At 37.0% G+C, this 23771-nt stretch overlaps 1 protein-coding gene across 4 annotated transcripts; it reads right to left on the bottom strand.

Moving 5' to 3' along the window:
- Positions 1-849: 849 nt before the first annotated feature.
- On the bottom strand, positions 850-23072 carry LOC119773711 (phosphatidylinositol 4-phosphate 5-kinase type-1 gamma-like). 4 transcript variants are annotated; one of them, XR_005279449.1, is made up of 18 exons: positions 22662-23072; positions 17767-17795; positions 17512-17601; positions 17302-17432; positions 17071-17188; positions 13994-14146; positions 12301-12600; positions 11934-12142; positions 11771-11854; positions 8078-8126; positions 7847-7931; positions 7580-7744; positions 6537-6693; positions 6369-6437; positions 5747-6284; positions 5537-5571; positions 3635-3718; positions 850-3516 (listed from the first exon to the last, which is right to left on the bottom strand). XR_005279449.1 is itself a non-coding variant. In XM_038270833.1 (18 exons), exons 1-18 carry the CDS (start codon positions 22753-22755, stop codon positions 3514-3516), a joined length of 2433 nt encoding a protein of 810 aa, XP_038126761.1. In that variant the 5' UTR covers positions 22756-23072; the 3' UTR covers positions 850-3513. The 4 variants fall into 4 exon arrangements, 3 of the variants coding, with proteins under 3 accessions (XP_038126761.1, XP_038126777.1, XP_038126769.1); XM_038270833.1 differs by lacking the exon at positions 5537-5571 and adding an exon at positions 5188-5262; XM_038270849.1 differs by lacking the exons at positions 5537-5571; positions 22662-23072 and adding exons at positions 5188-5262; positions 18114-18276.
- Positions 23073-23771: the final 699 nt, after the last annotated feature.

Raw genomic sequence — 23771 nt, 5'->3', positions numbered from 1 at the left:
AGTGGATGTGCTTCTCTACAGCAGGGGCAGCAGGAGGAAAATCTGCATAAGGCAGTAAAGCTGTGGTGAAGGTTTACTTTACTTTTCCCTAGACGTATAGCTAAATGGCATAGATCTAAATCTAATTAAAAATGTTGGTAGGAATTTGAAGATAGATTTTTCACTATTTGACAGAGTTTAAGTTCATGGATATTGGAAAAAACTGTCCAAATGTTCAAAGCTGATTTAAACAAAAAGTTCTAAGTGGAATTGAAAACTGGATTCATAAAAGTGTCTCAGAAAGATTGACAAACTTTTCAGATATCTAAAGAATTTCCATTGAAGATGATGGCCACCTGAAATAAAATTTGAAAATATGTACAAAGCCAGCAATGTACTGCAGGTAAAACATAAATAAGTTGGCTGGTGTGAAAGGATGATTGAATCTTTTTACCATCTGTCATCTTATTAGTAGGCATTACAGCCTTTGTCCATAAAGCAAACAAGCCATACTCACTGAAGCAATAAAGATTTCATATCATTATGTTTATGTGCATTAACCTGTCAGTTATGAGGAGGGCGGTGGAACATGGCTTCAAATATTGGCCTCATTTTTACAGTCCATCGGGAACACAAAGAGAAACCGGCCCCGCTGATGTCTTTTAATTTAGAGCACAAGACAGTGAGATGTGATTCTCAATGTAACAAAGAGAGGTCAATTTTAGATAACAAAGCAGTGTGTTGATGTATAACAATCAAGATGCAGCAACTTTGAGATCTGTTTCTTTTTAGGCACTGCAGTGCCATCTGGTGGACTAAAAGAGAAGAACATGACAGATGGTTTAACGTATTAGAAACTAACCAGCAATATTTACACAACAGTATTTTATTTCTTTTTCTCACAGTGATAATCTACAAACACTGTCGCCCACAAACAGGCGAGTTTACATGAGCGGTCTCAAACAATACAGTACAAAAGCAACTCTGGCAGGGACTAATTCTCCTCTTGATGTTTTAAAAGGTTCAAAGAGGATGTATTGCAATGTTAAGTGTCCAGAAAACTGGAAATCTTTCAGTTCTGCAAACATTATAATGTATCGTGCTTCATTAAACACTGACTCAGCAGTACTGTTTTTCATACAGTCAGAGGATGAAAACAGGTAATTAAAATGCAAAGGAATCTCAGTGAACTGGAATTTAAAATATTCAATGGCAGTAGTTCAATAAGTGAAACACATTTTAAACATACAATTTGATGTAATGTATTTCTATTAAGTCTTTAATGGTAATAAAAGTAAGCTGTCTGTAAAATGCCATTAGGTATTCAAATGTATGGTTATTCATCTGGTGTGTTATTGGCTGAACTGATGACCTATCAAGGAGAAAGTTCACCAGTCTATCCAAGAACTTGTGGGTTGGATCCCACCTTTTACTTAAAGCCCTCTTTAGAAAGACCAACCCTCCCGAAATCCTGCAAGGAAAATTAGGAATAGAACATTGCAGGACAGACTACAACTACGGAAAGACGGCATTCTCTTTTCTTATGTTTTTCCTTCCACTTAATGTTCCAATAACATTGTTGGAGCCAAATGCTTGATTTATGACTGATTATTTATTATTTCTAGTTTACTATTTTTATCGTATTTAGTATGACATCACATGAAATATTTTGGTATGAGTTGACTTAATTATGAAATAATGAATTTCTTTAGTTGTATTTTTGCTTCTGTAAATAATTTATGCTGTTTCTTGCAGGTAGACTGCAGCACCTGGAATATATTGGAGTTAGCTATTGGGGCCAGGTGAGCTCTTGGATTCAGGCAAGCAGCCATACAGTTTTTAACCGCTATTGATTATTGTTTTTTTATTTTTTTGGAGTGGCATAAAAAGGAACAAAATGAGCCGATATGATCTGCCTGTCACATCATACTGCAGTAAGAAATTCTGTTTGTTTTTTGGAAAATAAAGCGTCTTGATCATGAGGAAAGAAAGTTTGACAGAGAGTCGAACTTGGATGCTTCTGAACCAAGAGCCACATGCATCTTTATTGGAAGGATTGCGCTAAAAACATAGAATAATATTCTTTAGCAATGAACGAATGTGGTTTACGTTAAAGCTGGCCAACTGTGTGAGCAGCATTTTCATAACTGCTTTTCAATGCAGATATTTTTTATGGGTTCTAAATGATGGGTTCTAAAATTGAAACAATAAATCTTATTGGGTTATATATTTATTAAAGTTAACAAATCTAAACATTCAAAATGAATCATTTGATTGCACTCAATCTGTTCACTTTTTGAATTGTTTTCTGAAAAATCTTGATTTCCTGCTGATTTTCTAATCTGATGAGATGCTGCTGCATTTAATGATTTCTTACAAATACCTTTTGACAATTTCAACACAGAAAAATATAACATATGCGTCTCCCAGTCATACATTGTAGACATGCAAACACATGCAGACACAACACAAGTAGCATGTACACACCTACATGCATGTACTGCAGCACATAAAAAACAGATGACTTACAAAAGATATTTTTGACTCAATATTTCATTTTTTTCTCTATCTTATCTCAACCCTGCTAGTAATATTAGTTTTTTACTTACATTAATATATATTTTTTCCATATTTAAATTCTTCTGTCATAATTTTCCATGACTTCATCTGAAAAAAGCCCTAATGAGTTAATTGATAAGGCATTTTAAGCAAAACCTTTTGCTTTCAGGTCTTTTTTTTTACTACTCATCACTGGAAGAGTAAGACTGCTGTGTATGCAAAGGCTATACACTATTTCAGAGTTTTCTTTGTTTTGTTTTTTTAAATCAACCATATACACAGTTAAAGTGCTAAAATCAAATTAAACAGAGAAGACTCCCTTCTAGTGAAAAGCAGATGCACAAAGAAGTCCGGGCTAATTACAAGTGAGTCAATAGGAGGAATCGATAACACATATTGCATAGGCAGAGTTAGAGAAAGGAATGTTTGAACCACCTTGCTTAGGCTGCTCTCCCTGCAAACAATCTGCATGCACAGATTTCTGGTCTTTTGAGAAAGATTTGGTTTCAATTCAAATCTACGACACTTTGTTTATGTTACTGGAGTAAAATCAGTTTGATTCTTGAGCATGATTATCATATTATATCTCATCATACATCATATTACAAGACAGAGTTTTAACACAAACACCAAAATCGTTCACAGTGCCACTAAGCTGATTATACCTCAGGATTTATATTTCCCCTCTTTGTTTTTGGACAAATTGTCCTGTGAGGCTATAATATAGTCTTCCACCATTTTAGCAGTAAATCTCCCTGTACATAGTTTTTTTTAATGCATAATGCAAAGCTGCACTCTTTCAGCTGAATGTCTGATGATAAGATTTACTGTAAGCAAAGCAGACTCCTACATGCAGCTTCAGCAGCCAGCAGTAAATCATCAGCGTCCCGCTGCCTTTATCATTAAATCCTCCCAGCTTTTGTGTGTGTGGAGAAAGCCTCTGGCTCCGCCCACCGTTGCTGTCTTCGACTGAAATTACTGAAGGAGGAATAGAGATGATTAATATCAGATAGAGGAGAGAGAAAGGGAATACATAAATCATTTCCTCTGGTATTTTTAGAGATTACTGGGAATCATGAATGGACTGTTGACTTACTGTTTCACTATCCACATCTGAGCCTCTTCTGGACTCTGAGCTGCAGTGAAAAGGTGAGAAAACACAGCTCTGGTCCTCCTGAGTCTGTAGTTATAAAAATATCCAGCAGGAGGCAGAAAAACAAGAAAAAAGAAAAGGTGAGTTTTAGGGAAAGGTATGAGAAAAAAAAAAACATTGTATACATATAATCCAATAAAGCTGCACTGTGCTTGTGTGTAAGTTAGGTCCAAAATAGTTATTCCGCTTCATGTTAATTTGAAGTCCAAGTAGATTTGTCCTCTTAAAGTAGTTTAGTATATTTTAAAAGTTTAAGGAATGGTTCCGGATTTTTTCAAGGCATCCTCTGCTAAAAGTAAAATAGTATTTTTCCAGGAGAAACCAAATGAAGTGGCCCCAGAAGCTAAAGCTGGAGGTTATTCTAACAGGGGAAATGACTAAAGCAGAATTAAAAAATAACTTGCATAAAAAAGTGAATATGGATTAGGCAAATGTTACATAATCAACTTTGAAATATAGTTTATCTTCACTTTTCATTAGGTGGAACTTTCAGGAAGATGCCAAAGATTTTTCACACAGGAAATGGAAGTATAAAATAGTGTAGCCCCAGTGATGTCTCTGTATGATACACATCTGCATACCAGGAAAGAGGATGTGAAGCATTTCTAATCAAAATAAGTCTATTTTAAAAGTGTCAAAATCTATGAAAATATTCTTATGTTAAATTGTTATCAGATGTTTTTTTTTTACATTGCTTCACTTTTATATTTAGCATTTACTCTTATGAGAAATGCTCTATATTATTTTTTCTCATAAAATCACTAGTTGTAGCCTACATCACAATCAACCTTAATTTGCGATTTAAATAATGATTACATTTAGTTTAAACAGCAAAGATAAAGATGTTATAAAGGTTCATAAATTCATATTGCCATAAATGTCTGTTGGTTTTGAGATTGTTTGAGTTTTTTTAAAGAAAGTTTTAGATGAGGAACACTTTTGATTTGGATTGCTGGTTGGTCTCAGCACCAATGACCAAAGAATGTGTAAAAATGAAGACATCGAAATAATTATCTACTGGAGGTTAACAGTCTATAAAAGGCCTTAAAAATCCTGAACTTTTTTTTAACAGCTTTTCACCATTTTATAACCCTAGTCATTTTATTGACTTTAATATGTACACAGTGCAACTTTATTAATTAGAGTTAAAACCAAAAGAAAAGGAAGGATCGCAGCTTCTAAGTTACAAAGCCAATGCATTAAGGGGTGTCTATAAGTCGATTTATGGTGATATTAACCAACTACACCTACTGTGGATATATTTTACATTATGCATCATCCATTCTTTACTGCTGATGGTGGAAATTGAAAGGCTGATAGATGCATTTTTCTGCAGCCATCAGCAGCAAATAATGCATGAAAAAATAATTTGTTTCTGCCACATTTCCTGCAGAATCATAACAATGAATATGAAAATGATCCCTTTCAAATGGGGAGCAGCAATGCTATATCTTCCCCTCTTTAGGGCTGCTATAGCTACCTAGCTTGCGACTTACGTTGTAACTTGAACTAGAGTTAAGCTTACGACGACCGAGAACTGGAGAGTACACCCAGTATCTTCCGTCTGCATACTGATGGTTGGACACACAGATGAACAAATGAGGTATATGAAAGGGTTAGAGGGTTACACAGAAAAAAAGAGGAGGAGTATAAAATAACTCAGACTGAGACAAGACAGTGAAAATGACTGAAGGAATAAATGCAGATTGATGGAAAGACTTTCATGCTGAGCAGCTTATTCTTAAGTTAGAAGCAGGCAAATGCTTGTATCAGGGATCAATTGAAAATAAAAGATAAAGCAGAAAGGACAGCTCCCATAGTGCGTGCAGACAGAGAACTTCTCACCATCATAACTCTACCACGCTATCCTGACTGGAGCACTGCAAAAGATCCAGTAGATCATACATAAACCAAGTTATCTTCCCTACCTGGCCTCGACTGATTAAGACCAATATGCGATCATGACCTCTCATTTGATTTTGGTTCATTTTATTTCCTGAATTGTTTAAAATATATTCTAAGATAGAAACAGAAAGAACTGGGATGGAAACTTACAAAGTAAATGTCAGAAACCTGCACCTCCGCATCCAGCGAACTGTGGCTGCTGGACACCGAAGGTTCCTTTTTCGACGGTGCTTCCTGAGGCAACTGGGGGGTTGAGGGGACAGAGGAGGGAGGTGTTGATGGAAGATGCTGAGAGGGGCTAGCAGATGCGGGGTGAATGGGAGTGAAAGCTGAGGCAGGAGTGTGGCTGGAGGAATTCGAAGACAACCCAGCATGCTGGAGAGATTGTGCAGCTGAATCAGAGGTTGTGGAGGAAAGAGTTAAAGACTGAGCTGCTAACGAAGAGGTGAGTGGTTTGGTAGACGGACGGATGGATGAAGAAAGTGTAGCAGATGACTGGGCAACACATTGAGCAGAGGAGGAGGATGACGCAAAGGACGGAGGAAGGGTGGCGGAGGAATATGCAGAGGACGAACAAGTAGAACTGGGGGTGGATGAAGAAACTGTGCAGGTCTGATGGCTGAGTGATTGTTGGCTGGAAGACGTGATTCCTGTCCTCTGTGTGAGTTCCGTGCTCTGTGGGATCTTGCTGTATGAGAACACACAAACAAATCAAATACTGCAAAGAAAAAATTGGGACATTTTACTGTGATTTTTTTGGTTATGCACATACCTCAGCTCCACCTCCACAGTTATGGTGTCCTGACGTTCACTGTGGGCCGCAAGTGGCTCTTTTTGGGATCTTTTTAGGACAAAAGGGAACACACGGTAAGATTGCACATTAACAATGAATTGGTCTCACATGATGCAACTAATGACATGTAAACCAAATATTTCTGACCTGACTATGTTGGGTGAATGCATTGGCCTTCTGAAGCGCGGATGCTCTGGAGTGTCGAACGGGGTGGTTGGTAAAGAGTTGTCAGATGACAGAGTGGTTGCAATAGATGCAGTCGTTGCATCTTCCAATGATGGGGGGGTGCAGGGTGGCTCTTTGCCTAAACGCAGCAAATTTACAATATTAAAATCATATATTTCTACACCTTTTGTTCCAACAGTAAAACTGTACACACGTTTTATATACAGTTCTGACTGGAAGCATAAAGTAAACCTGCTTTATTAAATCTCAATGTAGTTTCAATGTTTGTTGTGGATAATTTTCCAGTTTGAACAATCACTTGTGTTGCAAGCATCTAGTTGTTGATATGAGATGAAATAATAAAAAAAAGAAATCTGGAGGAAGTTCTCCAATAGAGCAGTAGGTAAAAGAGGCACCGATCATGATTCTGCCCCCACCGTGCCCCCACGTTGCACCACTTCTCTTTTAGTGGTGCAATGTTTGTTACATGGACTCATCCCAACATACGTTTGGTCACTGTAGGCAAACACATAAACCTTAACCTCATCTGATCGTACACTGTAACATTTCTACATAAATTTAGCTCGTCAATTGCTAAGCCTTAAGATGATGATTTTGGAGTATAGCTCTCTGGACAGCAATACTGGTGTTCCATGTTTTTTATGTTTAAAATGTGCTTTTCCTGAACATCTTAAGCAATTTCCTTTCATCTTAGTGTATCAGCGTGAGTCAGAGAAGAAGAAGACAGCTATGCCAGTTAACACTGATTTTGAAATGAATCAGGCATGTTGGTTAGCCTTTTCGGTTATTTCTACATCACAGATATGTTAAAAAGTTCTTTCAGCTGAATACTCAACAGTAAACCTTTGGGGTTAAAAGTATTCAAAGGTGAGTAATAGATGTGTTCAGGTAATAAAATAAGAGTGAAAAACAAAAGTTATGGGTAACATTTAAGTATTGCTGCTTTACTGCAATTTACATCAAAGCTCCTATTCAGAATCGGAGGAGTCTGTAGGATAACATACCGTTCTCCTCTACTATAGAGAAGCTGCGGATTCCTCTCAGGTTCTCCAAGTTCTCCAGGTTCTCCTGCCTTTCTTCAGTCAGCGAGGGACGCTGTCCAGCTCCAGCACTGTACTTGGATGAGGAGAGAGCCCCTCGACCTCTCTTAGATGGAGATGGTCGTAATGCTGGAAAAGAAGGAAGTCATTTACCTCGAAACATTGCTGGAATATTAAATACTTATACCAGTAATAAAAAAAATGAAAAATAATTTGAAGTATGGAACTCACAGCAGCTTTTCCTGAAGACAACTGTGCTACAGAACTTAAAGAACCTCTCTGCATAAAAGCTAGGCCTGTGGACAGATACTGTGTCCTGTATTTAAAAGACAACCAGTGTTTATAGTTAATTACAGCTTCCCAAAAACAATGACAATGGAAAGAACACAGTTAATTAGTTTGTACAAATATATAGCTTCATGTTGATCGGTGAATTAAAGCAGCCACATGAAAGCAACTTACTCCATCGTGGATCAGAGACTTCCAAGAGTGTTCCAGTTTTTTAATCAATCTGTCAGAAAAGACAATTACATTTAATTATAGACTTACACAGAAGCATTGATGCTCATTTTAAACTAGTTAAAGAATGGGTTGTTATTTATTCCCTTCCATTTCCTTGCAGTATTAATTAAAGTAATATTCAAAGCAAATGCAAAAAAAACACAGTGACATGTTGCATCCAGATACGTTATTGTTAACAGAAGTTTTACAACATTTAATTCTTTTTTTTTTACGAATAGAAGTGCTGAAAATCTATCAGCCATTTGTATTCTGATAGAGTTCTATCAGTCAGAACTCTAAAGAACCTTCTGTCGCTGCAGTTACATCTTCCAGTCTTTTGGGTTATGTCTACACCAACTTCTAGGACATCACAGTTTTGCCCATTTCCTCTTTGCAATAGAGCTCATGTTGGGTCAGATTTGGTCATGGGCGTAGGTTTGCATAGGGACCATAGGGACATGTCCCTACCAAAATTTTGAACCGACCTAATTGTCCCTACCAATAATTGGATGTGAGCAACATGTTTATAATTTACAGCAGTAGTTGTTGCAGCGGTGGCTTCTTTTCCTCTCGCAGCTCCTCTGCCTGGTCTCTCCTGTCCCTTTCATGTAGCAGCGCATGGAACTGTGCTGCGCTGTTTAACTCAACTCTCATTGGTTGTTCTGCCTTAGGTTCCGCCTTCTCTCCCTCTGATTGGCTGTTTTCTAGTCCGCGTGTGCTTGGAGCACAACATTGAAAATGTATTCACATTAGAATGCTGCGGTTATTATTAGGCTACAAAACAAGTCCCAATAAAAAAATAATAATAATATCATGTACACTAAAAAACAAAAACCTTTTTTTTTCTTTTATAAAACGAAATATTCTGAGTCAGCCAGGAGTTCTGAAGACTGCTGGAAAATTGGGCAAATAAAGGCTGTAAGCCATCAACATTTCTGATTCTTAGCCACAGCCACCTAAAAAAGAAAATGTGAGGGTTTCCTTTTTACCAATATTTAGTTGCTGTTACTGTTTTCATTTTTTGATGACTCTTTGAAGAAGTTCAGGTATAATTATTAGCAGGTGTTATTTCTCTTTATAGAGTATAACAACAAGAAATTGCGCCTAAACATCTGCTGTTTATCGTTTAAAAAGCATAATTAGGGTTCCACATAATAATAGTAATTTAATTGACTATTTATACTTCTAGAAATAGGATAAAGACAAGAACAAACAGATGAAGAATATCAACATTCATTTTATCTTACATAGATTTCCAAACAGTCTATAAGTAAATTAGTACAAACATTAATGTCTGGTAAAAATGCTTTAATATGGCTGTTTATTTTTGATATTAAATTACAGATAAGATAGTGTTATATTGTCTTTTATAATTGTTAAAAGTGATTTTATATTTGAATACACTTAGGCTCATCCTTAGTGTTGTGTTTGTAGATGATGCCACTGAAAAAGAAAATATACATAAGGAGCTATTTAAACAGTCATTTAATCCTTTACTATTAAAAATGCACTTATACATTATATGATTATAGGAAACACAGATATCCAGTAATAATGATGCAGGGCAGCTTGTAGGTGAAGCAGCTGCCTTTCAGTGCTTCAGCTGATGTCTAAATAAACCAGGTGAAACTAAAATATTTCCACATGAGGAGTTCTGGATGGAGAATATTGACAGACAAAAACATTTTTTAAAATATTTTATATATATATATATATATATATATATATATATATATATATATATATATATATATATATATATATATATATATATATATATATATATATAGTATTTTTACAATTTTGGTATAATTACTGATTTAAGTGGGTTGCTCTGCCGGGGAAAGGCACATTTTACATTTAGATTATGTTTTATAGTCTCTATTCTTCAGTTAATGATGAATCAATCACTAAATTAGTTGACGATTATTGAAATAATCAATTAATATAATTCATTTTTTCAGCCCCAGGTAAAATACCTGAAATGGGCAGCACAGAGTAACTACAGCCCAGATGTTCAACTTTTATAGTGAAGTTAATATTTTAATGAATGTATTATTTTGCTTGATACAGAGAGAGCATAGTAAGGAAAAAATATAAGAGTGGGGTTTACCTCTGCATAATTCTATATCTTCAAAAGAAAATACTGTATTTACCTTCTGTCTTAGTGATTCAAATGAAACCATTTTCAAAGTGAAAAACAGTCCTAATTCCACATTCATCAGAGCCGGTGATACTTCAAACATTGATAAACAGCATCTAATGAGTGTAGTGCTTATAACATTTTTATTAATGGAGCAAAATGTTGCTTTTCTCTTTTAACAATGAATTCCTCTTATCAGCACGGATGCCCACATCGAGCATAAAAAAAGGCATGCATATTGCATAGCACCAATGACACCTGACCAATTGTGTCCCTACCAAAGTTCAAATCAAACCTACGCCCTTGGATTTGGTACAGAGCGTATATTAACATAGAATTTAAAGCACATTTTTAATGGTATTTAGGTCTTTTTTTAAGGAGGACATTCTAACACCTGAATATACCTTGCAACCCTGGCTCTTTGTTTAAGCCTAAATTTCAATTCCATCTGAACGCATCCATTTCCAAAGGTTTGCCTCCTCCTGACTTATGGTGGACAAAAAATTATTTATATTCCTTTCTTTCATTAATCTCTGTTACATAAATAGAACAGAGATTTACCAAGTAGAGATCTGATAGCTATACAAAAAAAAATTTTCTAAGGGTCTCCCAAGCTCAGGTTCTGATCTTGTGGCCTGTCGATTTAGCTGGCTAACTTTCCTGGTTTGTTGAACCAGACTCTCTCTGTTTTTTGATTATGTTGACAGCAAGATAGACGAAATGAGGATTTAGTTTCAAGTCCTCCTTTAAGCTTTTCCCACTTTATCCTGCCCTCTTTGTTGTGCTTTTTGATTTCCAAATTATTTGTTCATAAATAGTCTTACCCATAAAGCCTTTATAGAACAGCTGGATTTATTCTGAGATTAGATGAGATTAGATGCCATGCAGAGGTGACTTTTAAAGGCAACTGGCTGACTGGATTTAGCTTAAGAGTATTAGAAACAATCATGAGCATTTTAGGTAGTTTCTTACATTTTCCACCTTATTCACTCATATATCAAATGTTTATTTATTTATTCACATTAGGATTGATTTCTATGGTTAAACCCACTGTGGTTTTATATATATATTTTCTAACCATACATGAAAATATAATGAAAGAGACCTTAAACTCTGGGCCCAAACTGCATACTGCTCCCCCGTATGAAGATTCATTGACAGTTTAAGAGGAAATCAGGGTGTCAAAAATTCATTCTTATAATTCTTTTAATTCTTTCTTTTAATTACCACTATCTTTAATTATTCTTATTCTTCTTATTATTACTATTAGTTCTGCAGAAGCCTAATAAGGCGTTAATTGGATTTAGTGTGAAATGAAAAAAGTAAACCACAAAAGACACTGTCACTTGAAAACTGACTTTAGACACAACTAATTAACTTATTTAAACTTGCACTTTTAAACTAGTATGTTATGTCTCTATTCTAAAGAAGAAAGAAAAACACAGTGCAATATATGATTCTAGTCAGCTCTTTAGGTGATTAAAATACAACAGATGTGCTGGTTTCCATACCTGTAGGACTGCAGAATGTCAATAATCCCAATGAACAGAAGGAGGCGCTCTCCCTTACTTCCCATAGCTGGAATACCTCCCATACTAGACAGGAAAAACAAATTGCCACCAGGTTTAAATACAGTAAGAATATTACTATGAATGTTATGAACTAGGATCTTACGTGTCATCATGTTCCAGAGTTTCCCTGCATGTGGTCCCTCCTTGTATGGACTCTATAGCAGTGGAATACAGAGCCCTCTGTCCTGAGGGCTTCTTCTCATCACCGCCTCCTGCTGGTGATCCCTGGGACTGATTTTGTTTCTCTGCTAGGCTTTTGTTATGGATGCCAAGCAGCAAACTGTAATCCATAATCTTAAAGCTCTCCAGAACCTACAGCAAAATAAGGCGTGATCAGACATGTTTTCTTACAACATAATTTAAATGTTTTGCAAGAGGTTAAATGTAAGTTTCTGTATTAGTCATTCTGTATTTTCTTCTCCTTTACAGTATCTATTATGTACCCTCCCTCCCTTTGCTTTCTTTCTCACCAGGCAGTCTCTTTGCAAAGTTTTGACCAAAGCGTTGTACGTTTCCTGATCCAGTGTGAGGCCGTCAGGAATGTCACACAAAAAATCCAGATCTTTAAATGTGGGTTTGGACTTTTCTCTTTCCTTCTTGGATGCTTGCCTCTTGTACGTCGAGCCCTTTAGGTCAAACTTGAGGTGCATGCTAACCGAGCGTGGCAATATATTGTTCATCACAATTATTCGAATGTTCTTGCCTCCACACTGGATGCAGTAGAGGCCAAAGAACTTGGGCAGCAATGTGCGAGGGTTCTGGTTCAAGTTCTGGATGAAGGGTTAAAAAAAAATAGACAGAAAAAGGAAACAGAGCATATTAGTGGTAATTGGCTTTTGTCCCGCTGGCGTTTGCACCTGCCAAAGAGTGTGACTCCATCAGACCACAGCACAGGCCTGAGTGCATGCTTATCTCCTGAGAACTGAGCATGTATGTGAGCTTTAACCTATCACAAAGTCACCTACTGATGTCACACCTGACTGAGAGCCAGCACCGGGGGTGGATAAAGAGGATCAACTGGACTAGAAGATTCTCCACTTAAGTATGAGGATTGTACACAAACAGCCCATGGTCCATGGGCAGCTATTGTAGAAACTATAAAATGCTAAATTTAGAGTGACATGAAAAAATATCTGCTTAGTTTAATAGGCAAATATTTCATCCCACTCTATTTTTACGGATCAATAAACAAACTGAAATATCAGACAAACATAGTCGCAATTAACTCAAACTGCACTTTATAAATGGTGATAAACAAATTAATCAAGGGAGAAAAAGCTACACCCACAGAGCTCTATGTGAAATTGGTTCTGTCACCTTTGGCATCGACTGCTTTCATGCTTTTATGATAACTGTCAGTGAGTTATATTGAAGGAATTTTGTCGCAATTGTATTTTAATTCTGCTGGATCTGAGTTATTTTAGCCCAAATACGTAGCTTATATAAGAACATTTTACAGTTTTAAAGGTCAGACTTTGACTAGGACTCTCCAAAACCTTTACTTACATTTTTCAGTCATTTAGACTTGGCTATTGGAATTCTGGTTAAAATTAAGATTATAATTAGACAGGATCCCACTTCTCTTCAAAGAGATGAATTCATATGTTCTGAAGCAGCAAAGTAGGCCTCGACCTTCAAACTACTACTACTATGTTTGACCCTAAGTCCCCCTTTTGTTTCATCAGTCTAAAGATACTTTTTTCAAAAACTCTTTTGGATCTTTTAGAAGTTGCTTCACATGTTGTTGAGGTTTCTTCTATGACTTCCTGGATGAGTAATAATGTAACTATTGGTAGAGTTCTGGTATGTTAATTTTTAACCTACTTCATGTTGTCAAGCAGACTCTATTTCATCTTTTTTCCTACCAGTCAGGCAGGTTAGCATTACGGCCTGCAGAAGATATACAGTAGTTCATTATTTAATTTATAAATCAATCGAGAGGGGTAATTTTCACCAATGTGCAGGTGGCTTGAAAAACCTTTTCCTACTGATATGTCTGTCTGATTTAAATTGCTTTGATGATATAGAACATGTAATTGGGACAAAGAAGTGGAAAGAAAATAAATATGTAAGGGGTCAAATGATTGTTTATGGCACTGAATCTAAAGATACATTTCAGAATCCCATTCAGAAAATGTTTCAAGAGAACTACTATTTTTTTACCATATAATATCCAGGGAGTAATTTCTGCAGAAATTCAGCCTCCTTGTGCAGGACAGTTTTGATGATAAACTCGTCATCACTGGTCACATAGAATATGGAGCCGCTCGCTCCCGGATTACTCAGCTCAATCAGTGGCTCATTACACAGCGAATACTAGACAGAGAGAGAGAGAAAGGACAAACGGATTAGAATTTGATCTATCAAGTCTGTCGCTTAGATTTACATCATGGGAAAATACAGTATAAACACAAGACCACTGTTTTATCTGCTTAAAATTAATAAATTATCATTTTCAATTTAATGAAATCATCTACATTTTGTTTTCAGGTAACAATAAATGTAACATTTCTGTATTACTATTCAAAAGGATCAAAATAGCGCTACAAAGTCAGGAGCTTTTGTTTTAAATAAAAAGAGAAAACAGCTGATTGTTAAGCCATGGTATCACAATAATTTTTAGCGAAGGAATAATAAAACAAAGCACATGTTCAGTGGGTTTTTATTGTTCCATTTATAAATTTGCTTTATGTTATCTTTAATTATCTACACAATGGTCAAAATATACACTTACATTCAATCAAATTCAAAAATACCTTAAATGTTATCATAAACACACATAAAACATTAACACTTACTTTCCTAATAACCTATTATTAAAAGGCTATTAAGAAGTTGCACCTTAACCACAGATATTCTTAACGATCTACAAACTCCTGTTGCAAAGAAACCTAACTTATCTTTATAGACAAAATGATATGATTTGTTCAAATTGGTTGTTCTCATGGCCAGCACTCGATTTTTAGGCATTGTGCACATATTTTTATTGTACTCGAGGTCTTGTTGGCCAGTATTTTCTAATTCTAATGGAGTTTTAATGTGTTTTAAGCTGCTGTGAGTGAAAAACCAATCTATTTCCAAATATAGCCCATCTACTTGTGCTTTAAGAAGCAAAAAAGAATCTAGAGAAAGTCTTCCTCATTAATTATTAAACAGACTTTATGCAATGTACTAGTTCTCCAAAATGGAGGAGCCATTGTGTGTTTTCCAAAATTGTCTCCTCTGACCACAAAGCTGTTGAACTACAAGGCATTTGGTCAGTCTGTTTCTTTCCTGACCGGGTTTTCTCAGTCCATGGACAGTATATCTAGTGTTCCGACAGCCTCCTTTGTGTCTATTAAGTATTTTCCTCTATGTTTATCTCAAGCAATGCAGTCTGGGTCAAGTCATTAAAATGTGACTAACTTGTGTGCTGCAGAACAACACATCAAAACCAGTTCTGGTGTGGAAAATGCAAGGTGACATTAGTACAGACATCTTGAACAAACAAATGCAATACAGCATCAATGCTTACTCTGACAATCTTACCATACATGAATTGCTTGGAAAGGGCATTGAGACTTAAGCTAAGAACAAACAAAGGTTGAGCATATATGTAGTTTGCAAAATGTACTCATTGTGAGTTACTAGAAAATATTAAACTCCTGCTCAACAGGCAGAGCAACAGCAAGAAGATACAAACAAATGTAAATTGTGGAGAATCCACTGTCTCAAAGGAAGGCTTTTCTCTGCTAATCCCCTTAGCAGGGCCGGATGCTTCAACGTACGGCTGTCACTATGTATATGGCCACGGTTCACCATGATATCCATGATCCGCAAAGGCTTGTGCAAGAACACTGCTATGAAGATTTTCATGAGGAAATGTTTACATGCACCTATGGACTCTTAAAGGTCATCAGTTTCTTAGATTTTAACCCCCCAGTTGCCTCAGGAAGCACCGTGTACGTCGAAAAAGGTCTATCACATAGTTACAAATGACACTTCAAAGCTATTTACTGTATAATATAGTATAGACTAAAACTGCACTCAGTGTAATACAGTAAGATTTTTACCTTATAATCGTTTGCAGCTGAGTGTTTTTGTGCAAATAAAGAGCATTTTGGCTGCTTTTATCTGGTTTAACATGAACCACTATCCAGAAATATAAGAACACAGTGCCTGTCGATACTTCAATGCAAAATATTGGAATAAATTTACTTCAATTTATGTTGCTCAGTTTTTTCACCCATTTCACTCATATTACCCTCAGCAAACAATATCTATCTGATTTAGGTCTAGTGTTTGATTGGATCATTCTTAAAGATAAGTAAGAGTTGGACCTTTGCCTTGTCCGTTTGACTATACGCATAAATTTTCTGCTATTGTACAGGAAAAACAACCCTTTTCTCATCCTCAAGCCTTTTACAGCCATTCACCAGTTTTCTTTTGAGCTTCATCTGTACTTTGCTGCATATCTCTTCCTGTAAACTCTATTAAGTGTTGCATCAAGGCCCAGTTAATCTACCTTCTTTCACATGTTCATTGTGTCTACGTGACTTAAAGAAGACAAAGCACCATGCAGGACGTGAAGTTTCACCTGTTATAGAATTTCTTTTTATGAATCTTTTTTCCTGACACTGTTTAATAAAGGCCAGTTATGAGTGCATAACAAATATTTGTCCTGCCAACATCCTCCCACCTGTTAACTCTGACATTATAACTGCTTCTCTAGTTAATGCTCTTTTTTAGCAACCTTTCACTTTAGGTGGATAGCCATGTATCAGTAAGTATACTGTTGCGCCACACTATATTTATTTTCAGATGATTGGTTAAACAGTGCCCTGTAAGGTGCTAAAAGCTTTCCCTCACTGGTTTTTAGGATTTTTGATTTAATTATTGTTCCCAAACAAACCTTTGAGGCTTTCACAGAACTGCTGGATTTATACTAAGATTAAATTGGGCCAATTAAACAATTTAGATAAATTAGATATATAATAGTACTTTAGCAAGATATGTTTTACTTATATTTAGGCTGTATAAAATTCGTATAACACCTTAAATAGTTGATGTTTTTTGCCAAAAACAAAAAAGAATAGATACATTTAAATTACCCTTCACATAAAATCCAAATTAAACACAGTGTAAGACTGTTGCATGTCACTTTAAAAGGACACACAGATATATAAATGCTTGTAAGGAGATATATAACATAATCTGTGTTTTATACTTGCTTGGATTATAATCTGTGTTATAGACCTTACCAGGTAGTCGTCTGGTCGGATCCCGAACAGCTCCCTGAAGTAGCGGAAAGCCACGGGGGCGTAGGTTTTAAACCTGAAGTCCGGGTAGTGATGAGCCGGAGTGAGGTTGCTACCTTCACTAAAAGAGACATTTAGGACTTATATTATACTAGGTCTAATATAATATTTAATATGGTTTGAAAGTTACAACAAATGTAATTTTATGCAACACCCCAGCACACACACACACACCTTGGGAAGAAGATGCTCTCCACCACATAGAAATCCTGCATGAGGACATCTCTCTCAGGCTTGGAGCTGAGGTTGCCAACTGTGTATCCGATCCCCAGCTGGATTGCCCCTCTCAAGGCAGATGAGGTGGTCTGAAGGTGGAGAGAATCTCACACATTTCAGAAAACAAATATGAATGGAAAGAGAATTTTAAATAAAGGAAAAGCTCACTTTTTTGTATGTTGTCTCTCCATGGGCATCTACTCTCCTATGGCCAATCTTCTTCTCGCGAGCTGGTTCCGTACCAAACAGGGATGGCATCTGAAACCAGAAACAAACAAGGGAAAGCCATTGTAACTGTGACAAAGACAATGTTTAAAGCCCCATAAAGTTGAGCTGAATTATGCAATAACTCAAAACAGTAGGTAGAATAAACCCAAAGGACAGATGAGAAGGACAGGTGTATCGCGTGAAGTAGCCTCTCACCTCCGTTATTTGAGCTTTCTGGGTTGAATCTGTAGACACAGAGGAGAGGAGGATCAAGAAGTGTCTAAATCAATGCATTATTTAATGTTATTTGTTATTTAATGTGTTATGGCGGCTCTAAATTCAAGCTTGTGGTGTTGATGAATGTCACCAAAGTACAAGCACAAAAAAGGGCAATAGGCTTTCCAAGTGGCTGTAATTTTACCACCATAGGTTATAATTTCCTAAAAGCGATATTTACCAGCAGTTGCATATAGCAGCCGCTCTAAATAATACCTTAACTCCAAAAGGGTCATTTAACAACATTACGTTACCCTTGCTACGGAATAATTGGTGTTTTAACTCACCAGAAGAAGAGTTCAACAACAACAGGTTAAGGTTTTGTTTAGGTTTGATGATCCAGCAAAACTGATAAAAATGAAAACAAATTAAAAAAACTAGAGCAAAAGGAACCAGAAGCAAAATCTCTCACAGCCTTGAGGTCTTCTGCTTTCTATATCTGGATCAGTGAGATTTGTAGATTTGTACAGGCAAGGTAAAAACTCTATTGGATTGACTTCCTCCCTAATCTGAGAGCTACCATTGGCTGGGCACTGCAGATCACATCAGCAACCAATCACTCTTAAGGATTAAAAAGAATCTTTCCACCAGACACGGGAGACCCATGCTGTCTGTGTATGCGTTGGGCTGTTAGACAGGAAGAGGAAGTTTATCAGAAATAGACATCACGCTATGGTTCTGACTACTTGGAGTATAGCCTTTTATGCTAATTTGTAGTTTGCTATATGTAATCAGGAGGAAGATGAGTTCTGCTAATGAGCAGGGCTAATACATATTGAAGCCTCAAAAAGTTAAACACAGCAGAGACTGCAGAAGATAGAGCCCTCCCTAAAGCAGGGCAATGTAAAATAATTTATATTGATTTCTTTTTTTATTGTTTGTTTGGGTTAGTGGAAACAAACACAGTCATTAAACAAATTAAATGTTTGCATTAAATAAATTCAATTAAGATACGTGTTTATACAGCTGTAGGTCCGAATCCATATTCCACGCTTTGGGCATCTCGTAGAGTAAACTTTATTATCTAAAAAAAAGAAAAAGTGTTCCATCTAAACAAGAGCATTAAAAACAATCCACTTTTTTTTCCCCAAGTTTGAAGACGTTTCGCTTCCTATCCAAAGTCCAGTGGATTGTTTTCATTTTCTTTTTTTGGAATGACTATGACCTGGATGACTGAGAATCTTTACCAGCATATTAGCTTTTAGCATTAATCAGATAAGCAGCCAAGTCCGAAGTCCTTTCTGTTAAAAAGACAATTAGAATTCATGCAGTCCACAAATCAGACCATGGAGGAAATATGGCAAAAGCAATAAATCATTGACAGACCATTAAATGTCTCATGTAAAGTTTCCACAAGTTATGTTAGGAACTCAGCAAACCGCTGCAACACAAAGATTTGGTCAACTGAGACTATACAAAGAAATCAACCTGAACACAACATGCCCAGATTTAAACATAGTGATTGCAGCATCATGATGTGGAAATGTTTTCTTCAGCAGGGAACTGGTCAGGAAATCAAACAGGGAAATCCTAAGAGAAACCTGTTGGTAGCTTTAAGCAGTGTTGGAGGTTCTAACAGGACAATATTCTACCTACAACCAGATTTTAAATTGAATATAATGTTAAAATATTCTAAAATGCAAACCAAGGCAGACTAATTGCATTAACAATATACCTACAGTTACAAAAAAAACAACAACACATAAATCACTGGGGTATTCAGGTCACATTTAACAATGTAAACATCACATTGTTTTTTATTCTATTCCAGTCCTCTGGTTGCGGTTGAGTAGGTTTACAGTGGGTTTGTCACCACACAAAAGAGAAGAGATTTGCAGCTAGCAGGCAGATTTTGGCATGCAAGCTGGATGTAAGCACTATTCAACAAACAAACATGGACAGAATTGTTGATGCCCCTCATTTAACACAAGAAAAAACCACAATGTCATGGAATTTACTTGAATCTCACAGAAGTACTAATGAATAAATGTCATATGAAAATAGACAAATGAAAGTCAGACATTGCATTTCAGTCCTGCTTCAACAGAATGATTATAGAAAATAAACTCATGAAATACGCCTCGACATAACTGATGGAACCCTTAGGCCCCGTCCACACGAAGAAGAACCCTGGCCTAAACGCACAAATTTTTCACCAAACCAGCCTCTCGTCCACACGAAGCCGGCGTTTCGGGGGTCTGTAAACGATCTTTTTTTTATTCAGCCTTCAGAGTGGGAAGATTTCGAAACGCCGTTTTGGCGTTTCCATCTTTACGCTCTAACCGCATATTTTTTTTTACACTCATGCGTCATAGCGTCGCCTCTAAACACGCATGCGCGACCAGTATCACAACAACAATGGCGCCGTTGCTGCTAATGCTACTCACCCTGCTGTCGGGCTTACTACCGAATCTTCTTCTTCTGGAATATCTCCAGGAAGAACAGAGCAATATCGACCACATAGTTCAGCACCTTAATTTTAATTTAACCACGAAAATGGACCCGCAGGGCAACCATGTATAAATATTAGTGCGCATGCCCAACATTCGTCGCTTATTTTTTCTTTGGCACCACAGCGCCACTTACAGGCCTGGCATACATTTTGCAGCGTTTTCATGCATTCGTGTGGACGCTCACATTTATTTTACGTCTCCGTCTTTACGGCAAACGTTTTGGAAAATATCAGCGTTTCGTGTTTGTTTTGACTTTGTGTGGACGGGGCCTTAACCTCTTATTTTTTTTGTACAACCATTTTGAGGCAATCACTCTATAAAACAGAGTTGTGTGAAGTATTAACTGAAGGCGGCAAACCAAAAATTCAGCCCATAGTTTTCGCTTTTTTTGTTAAAACTAAATGATCCTTTAGGCTTACAATAATACACTACTTGGCGTTGGTCTATCACATTTCAACTACTGTTTCTTAGTCCTTCAGGGAATAACTCCTTGTTGGTTGGGTGCTGGCTTTGAAATGATGTTGACCTCAAGTTTAAGACAGAATTTTAATTTGTTGCGTAAATTATAGTTCTTTCTATAGCTTTCACAGAGAGTGTGCCGACAATTTCAGGGAAGTATACAATTTTGGGTATGTTCACCAAATCTAGTGTTGATCCAAGAGATATGTCTTCAAAAACATGTTTATGCATTTTTGTCCAAAATTACTTCATATGTACCAGGCTGCATGGTAACACAGTTTGTAGCACTGTTGCCTTGCAGCAAGAATGTTCTGGATTCGATACCCAGCCCTGGGTCTTTCTGCATGGAGTTTGCATGTCCTCTCTGTAAATGCATGGATTCTTTCTGGGTACTCCAGCTTCGGATCCTCCAGTCCAAAAAAAATGACTGTTAGGTTAAATGGCTTCTCTAAATTGCCCGTGTGTGTGTGTTTGTGTGTGTCTGCATGGTTCCATGTCTTTGTCTGTCTCTGTGTTGTCCTGTGACAGACTAGTGACCTGTCCAGGGTGTACGCCTTCTCTCGCCAATAGACTGCCAGAGATCGGCACCAGGCCAACCTGACCCTAACAGAATAACTGGGAGAAGATGGATCGATGGACTTTATATATGGATTCCTCAATGTAGTTCACATCAAAGCTAACAATAAGCTACTTAGCAGACTGGCGTCTAGCCATAGTAGGTCAGGGGTGACAGGGTGACATAGAGTTCAGACATTGAGCGAAGTGCAGAAAGAGACAGTGTAGTAGGGAGTGTGGGGAAGTAGTACAAGTTTTAACAGCTGTTAAAATGACCAACGTATTTTGATCAAAATAAGTTTTAAAAAAATTCTACTGTAATATATTGGTTTTGTAAGAACAATTAGAACTTTGACTTAGAAAGGCAAGATAAAAATGCATAAGTAAATATGTGAGTATGGTTATTTGGTATAAAATTAGGTGATTTGTGTTTATTGGATTAATTTGCTTTGCTTTCGTGGCCCACTTTAAGCAGCTTTACCTAAAAAAGCCTTTTACTTTTTTTTTTATTCATCAGAGTGCCAACACCTGTAACCTGTAGATTAATGCTGGGACAATGGGTGTAGCGCAGGAACACAAGCAATCTCTGTGGGATTAGGGTCAGAGCAGAATAAATGTCACTGAGCAGCAGGTAGCAAACATGCAGTGATCACTGTCATGTTTATGTTGAACATGATGACCCACTAGTGGAGCACTCAGTTTCAAAATGTATGCACAAAAACAAAAAATAAACTAGCGGCAGCCCAAGGATAACACTATAATACCACACTTTGGCACTTTTGAAATGTGTCCTGAGGGACTGAGTATGTGTCATAGTAAAGAGGATTAAATATGCCTCTTATCAGCTGTGGAAATGGCCGTCTGTAGCTATGACATTTATGCATCACTGAACATAACCATAGATGTTGATTTCCACAAGAGCTCTCTGCAGGTGTTTATAATCTGCTTTACTAAATAAACAACAATGCACAGCCATGCACTTATTTGCAGCAAATCAAAGGATGATTAAAGTGTGATTTGTTTTAAAATGTGCTATCCTTCAGATTGACATATTTCAGAGATTATAAGAATTAAAATAATACATATGCAGTCATATTTCCATTTATCTTGCATAGTGTGTGCACAGTTGACAGCAAAGCAGCTCCATCCTCATAAAGCTATCTTTGCTCATCCAAACAGGCTGTGCGTAAACATCCCCAAACATGCAGCTTTCATGGAGCCACTATAATTACTGCTGCAGTGAATTCAACATTCAAAACGTTGTGTTCGCCTATAGCCTATTTATAAACTGTCAAAACCCAACATTACATATACCAAAACCTGCTGTGAGGTTTGGATTTTTCGGAACCCATAGGCTGCAGTACCTACCGGTGTCCCCGAAGTCAAGCTGCAGGCTGGATCCGGCGGCCCCTGCGCCTGTAGGGCTCCCATCATCCCCGGTGGCCGCATTCCCTGAGTCCATATCCCGATGCGCAACCCTGTCAGCCTCTGCAGGAATGAGCGGCGGTGGCTAAACGGCAGCGCTTCTCATCTTACTTATTTCCCCGTTCAGCTGCACAGACATCACTCCGGTCAATGTGTTCAGTCGCTGCATTTTATTTATTTATTTTTGCAGCGCGGCTGCTTCGCTCACAGCCAGTGGTGCTGATCCTCTCCGCCTGCTGTGCGTCATTCTCCTCCCTGCATCAGCTACATTTGCTGGACTGGACCGTTTATTTTTTAAATAATAATTACATTTTTTTTTTAAATAAAAAGATAACGTTTTGGGCAGTGGCGTAACGACACAACAATAGGCCCGTAAGCAACATTATCTGGGTGGGCCCATATGAAGTATAACACACTGGATTACCCAGAATTCTAAGTTCTAGTGTAAAAGATAGAAATACTCAGATACATCGTTCTTTTAGTATCTTTATTGCGGTTTATGAGCGGTTTTTTTTTTTATTAACCGTCTAATGAAATATACAGTTATTAACACAGTAATTAAAAGTACCACTATCTGCTTTGCTATTGGTATCGTGTTTAAACGGCTCACCATCCTATTGAAATCTGGCATATGTTGGGGTATAAATAAGCTCCAGTCAAAATTGAAAGTTTTCAATTAGGTTTAAGAGAAATGTTTCTATTCATTACGTCTGCAATCAGACCTCCTATTCCATAATTGTGAAGGCTGCCCATAAGGAACTGCAGTTTCTTCTTACTGTTATTTATACCATTGGTTTTGGGTCTTGCGGCTATTATTGATGCTAACAGGGGCATACTTTTTTTTTTCTTCCGAATAGAGGAATTTATGGAACCTGCTGCATTATTCTATATGAACTTCATGATCCAAACCAATATCTTATTACCGATTCGTCATCAACGGATACCTTTAAAAACCTGTTTTGAGATCAAACATGTCCAAACAACACCAGAAAATCTTTATGAGGGTGGCCAGGCAATAACAAATGAACACTGAGGGGTGGCCGAAAGTATATC

This window comes from Cyprinodon tularosa, unplaced genomic scaffold (assembly GCF_016077235.1).
Source record: "Cyprinodon tularosa strain WSP-4 unplaced genomic scaffold, ASM1607723v1 ctg12, whole genome shotgun sequence".
NCBI lineage: Eukaryota > Metazoa > Chordata > Actinopteri > Cyprinodontiformes > Cyprinodontidae > Cyprinodon > Cyprinodon tularosa.
The sequence above is the reverse complement of the archived record's forward strand: the minus strand, read 5'-3'. Positions and strand labels throughout refer to the sequence as shown.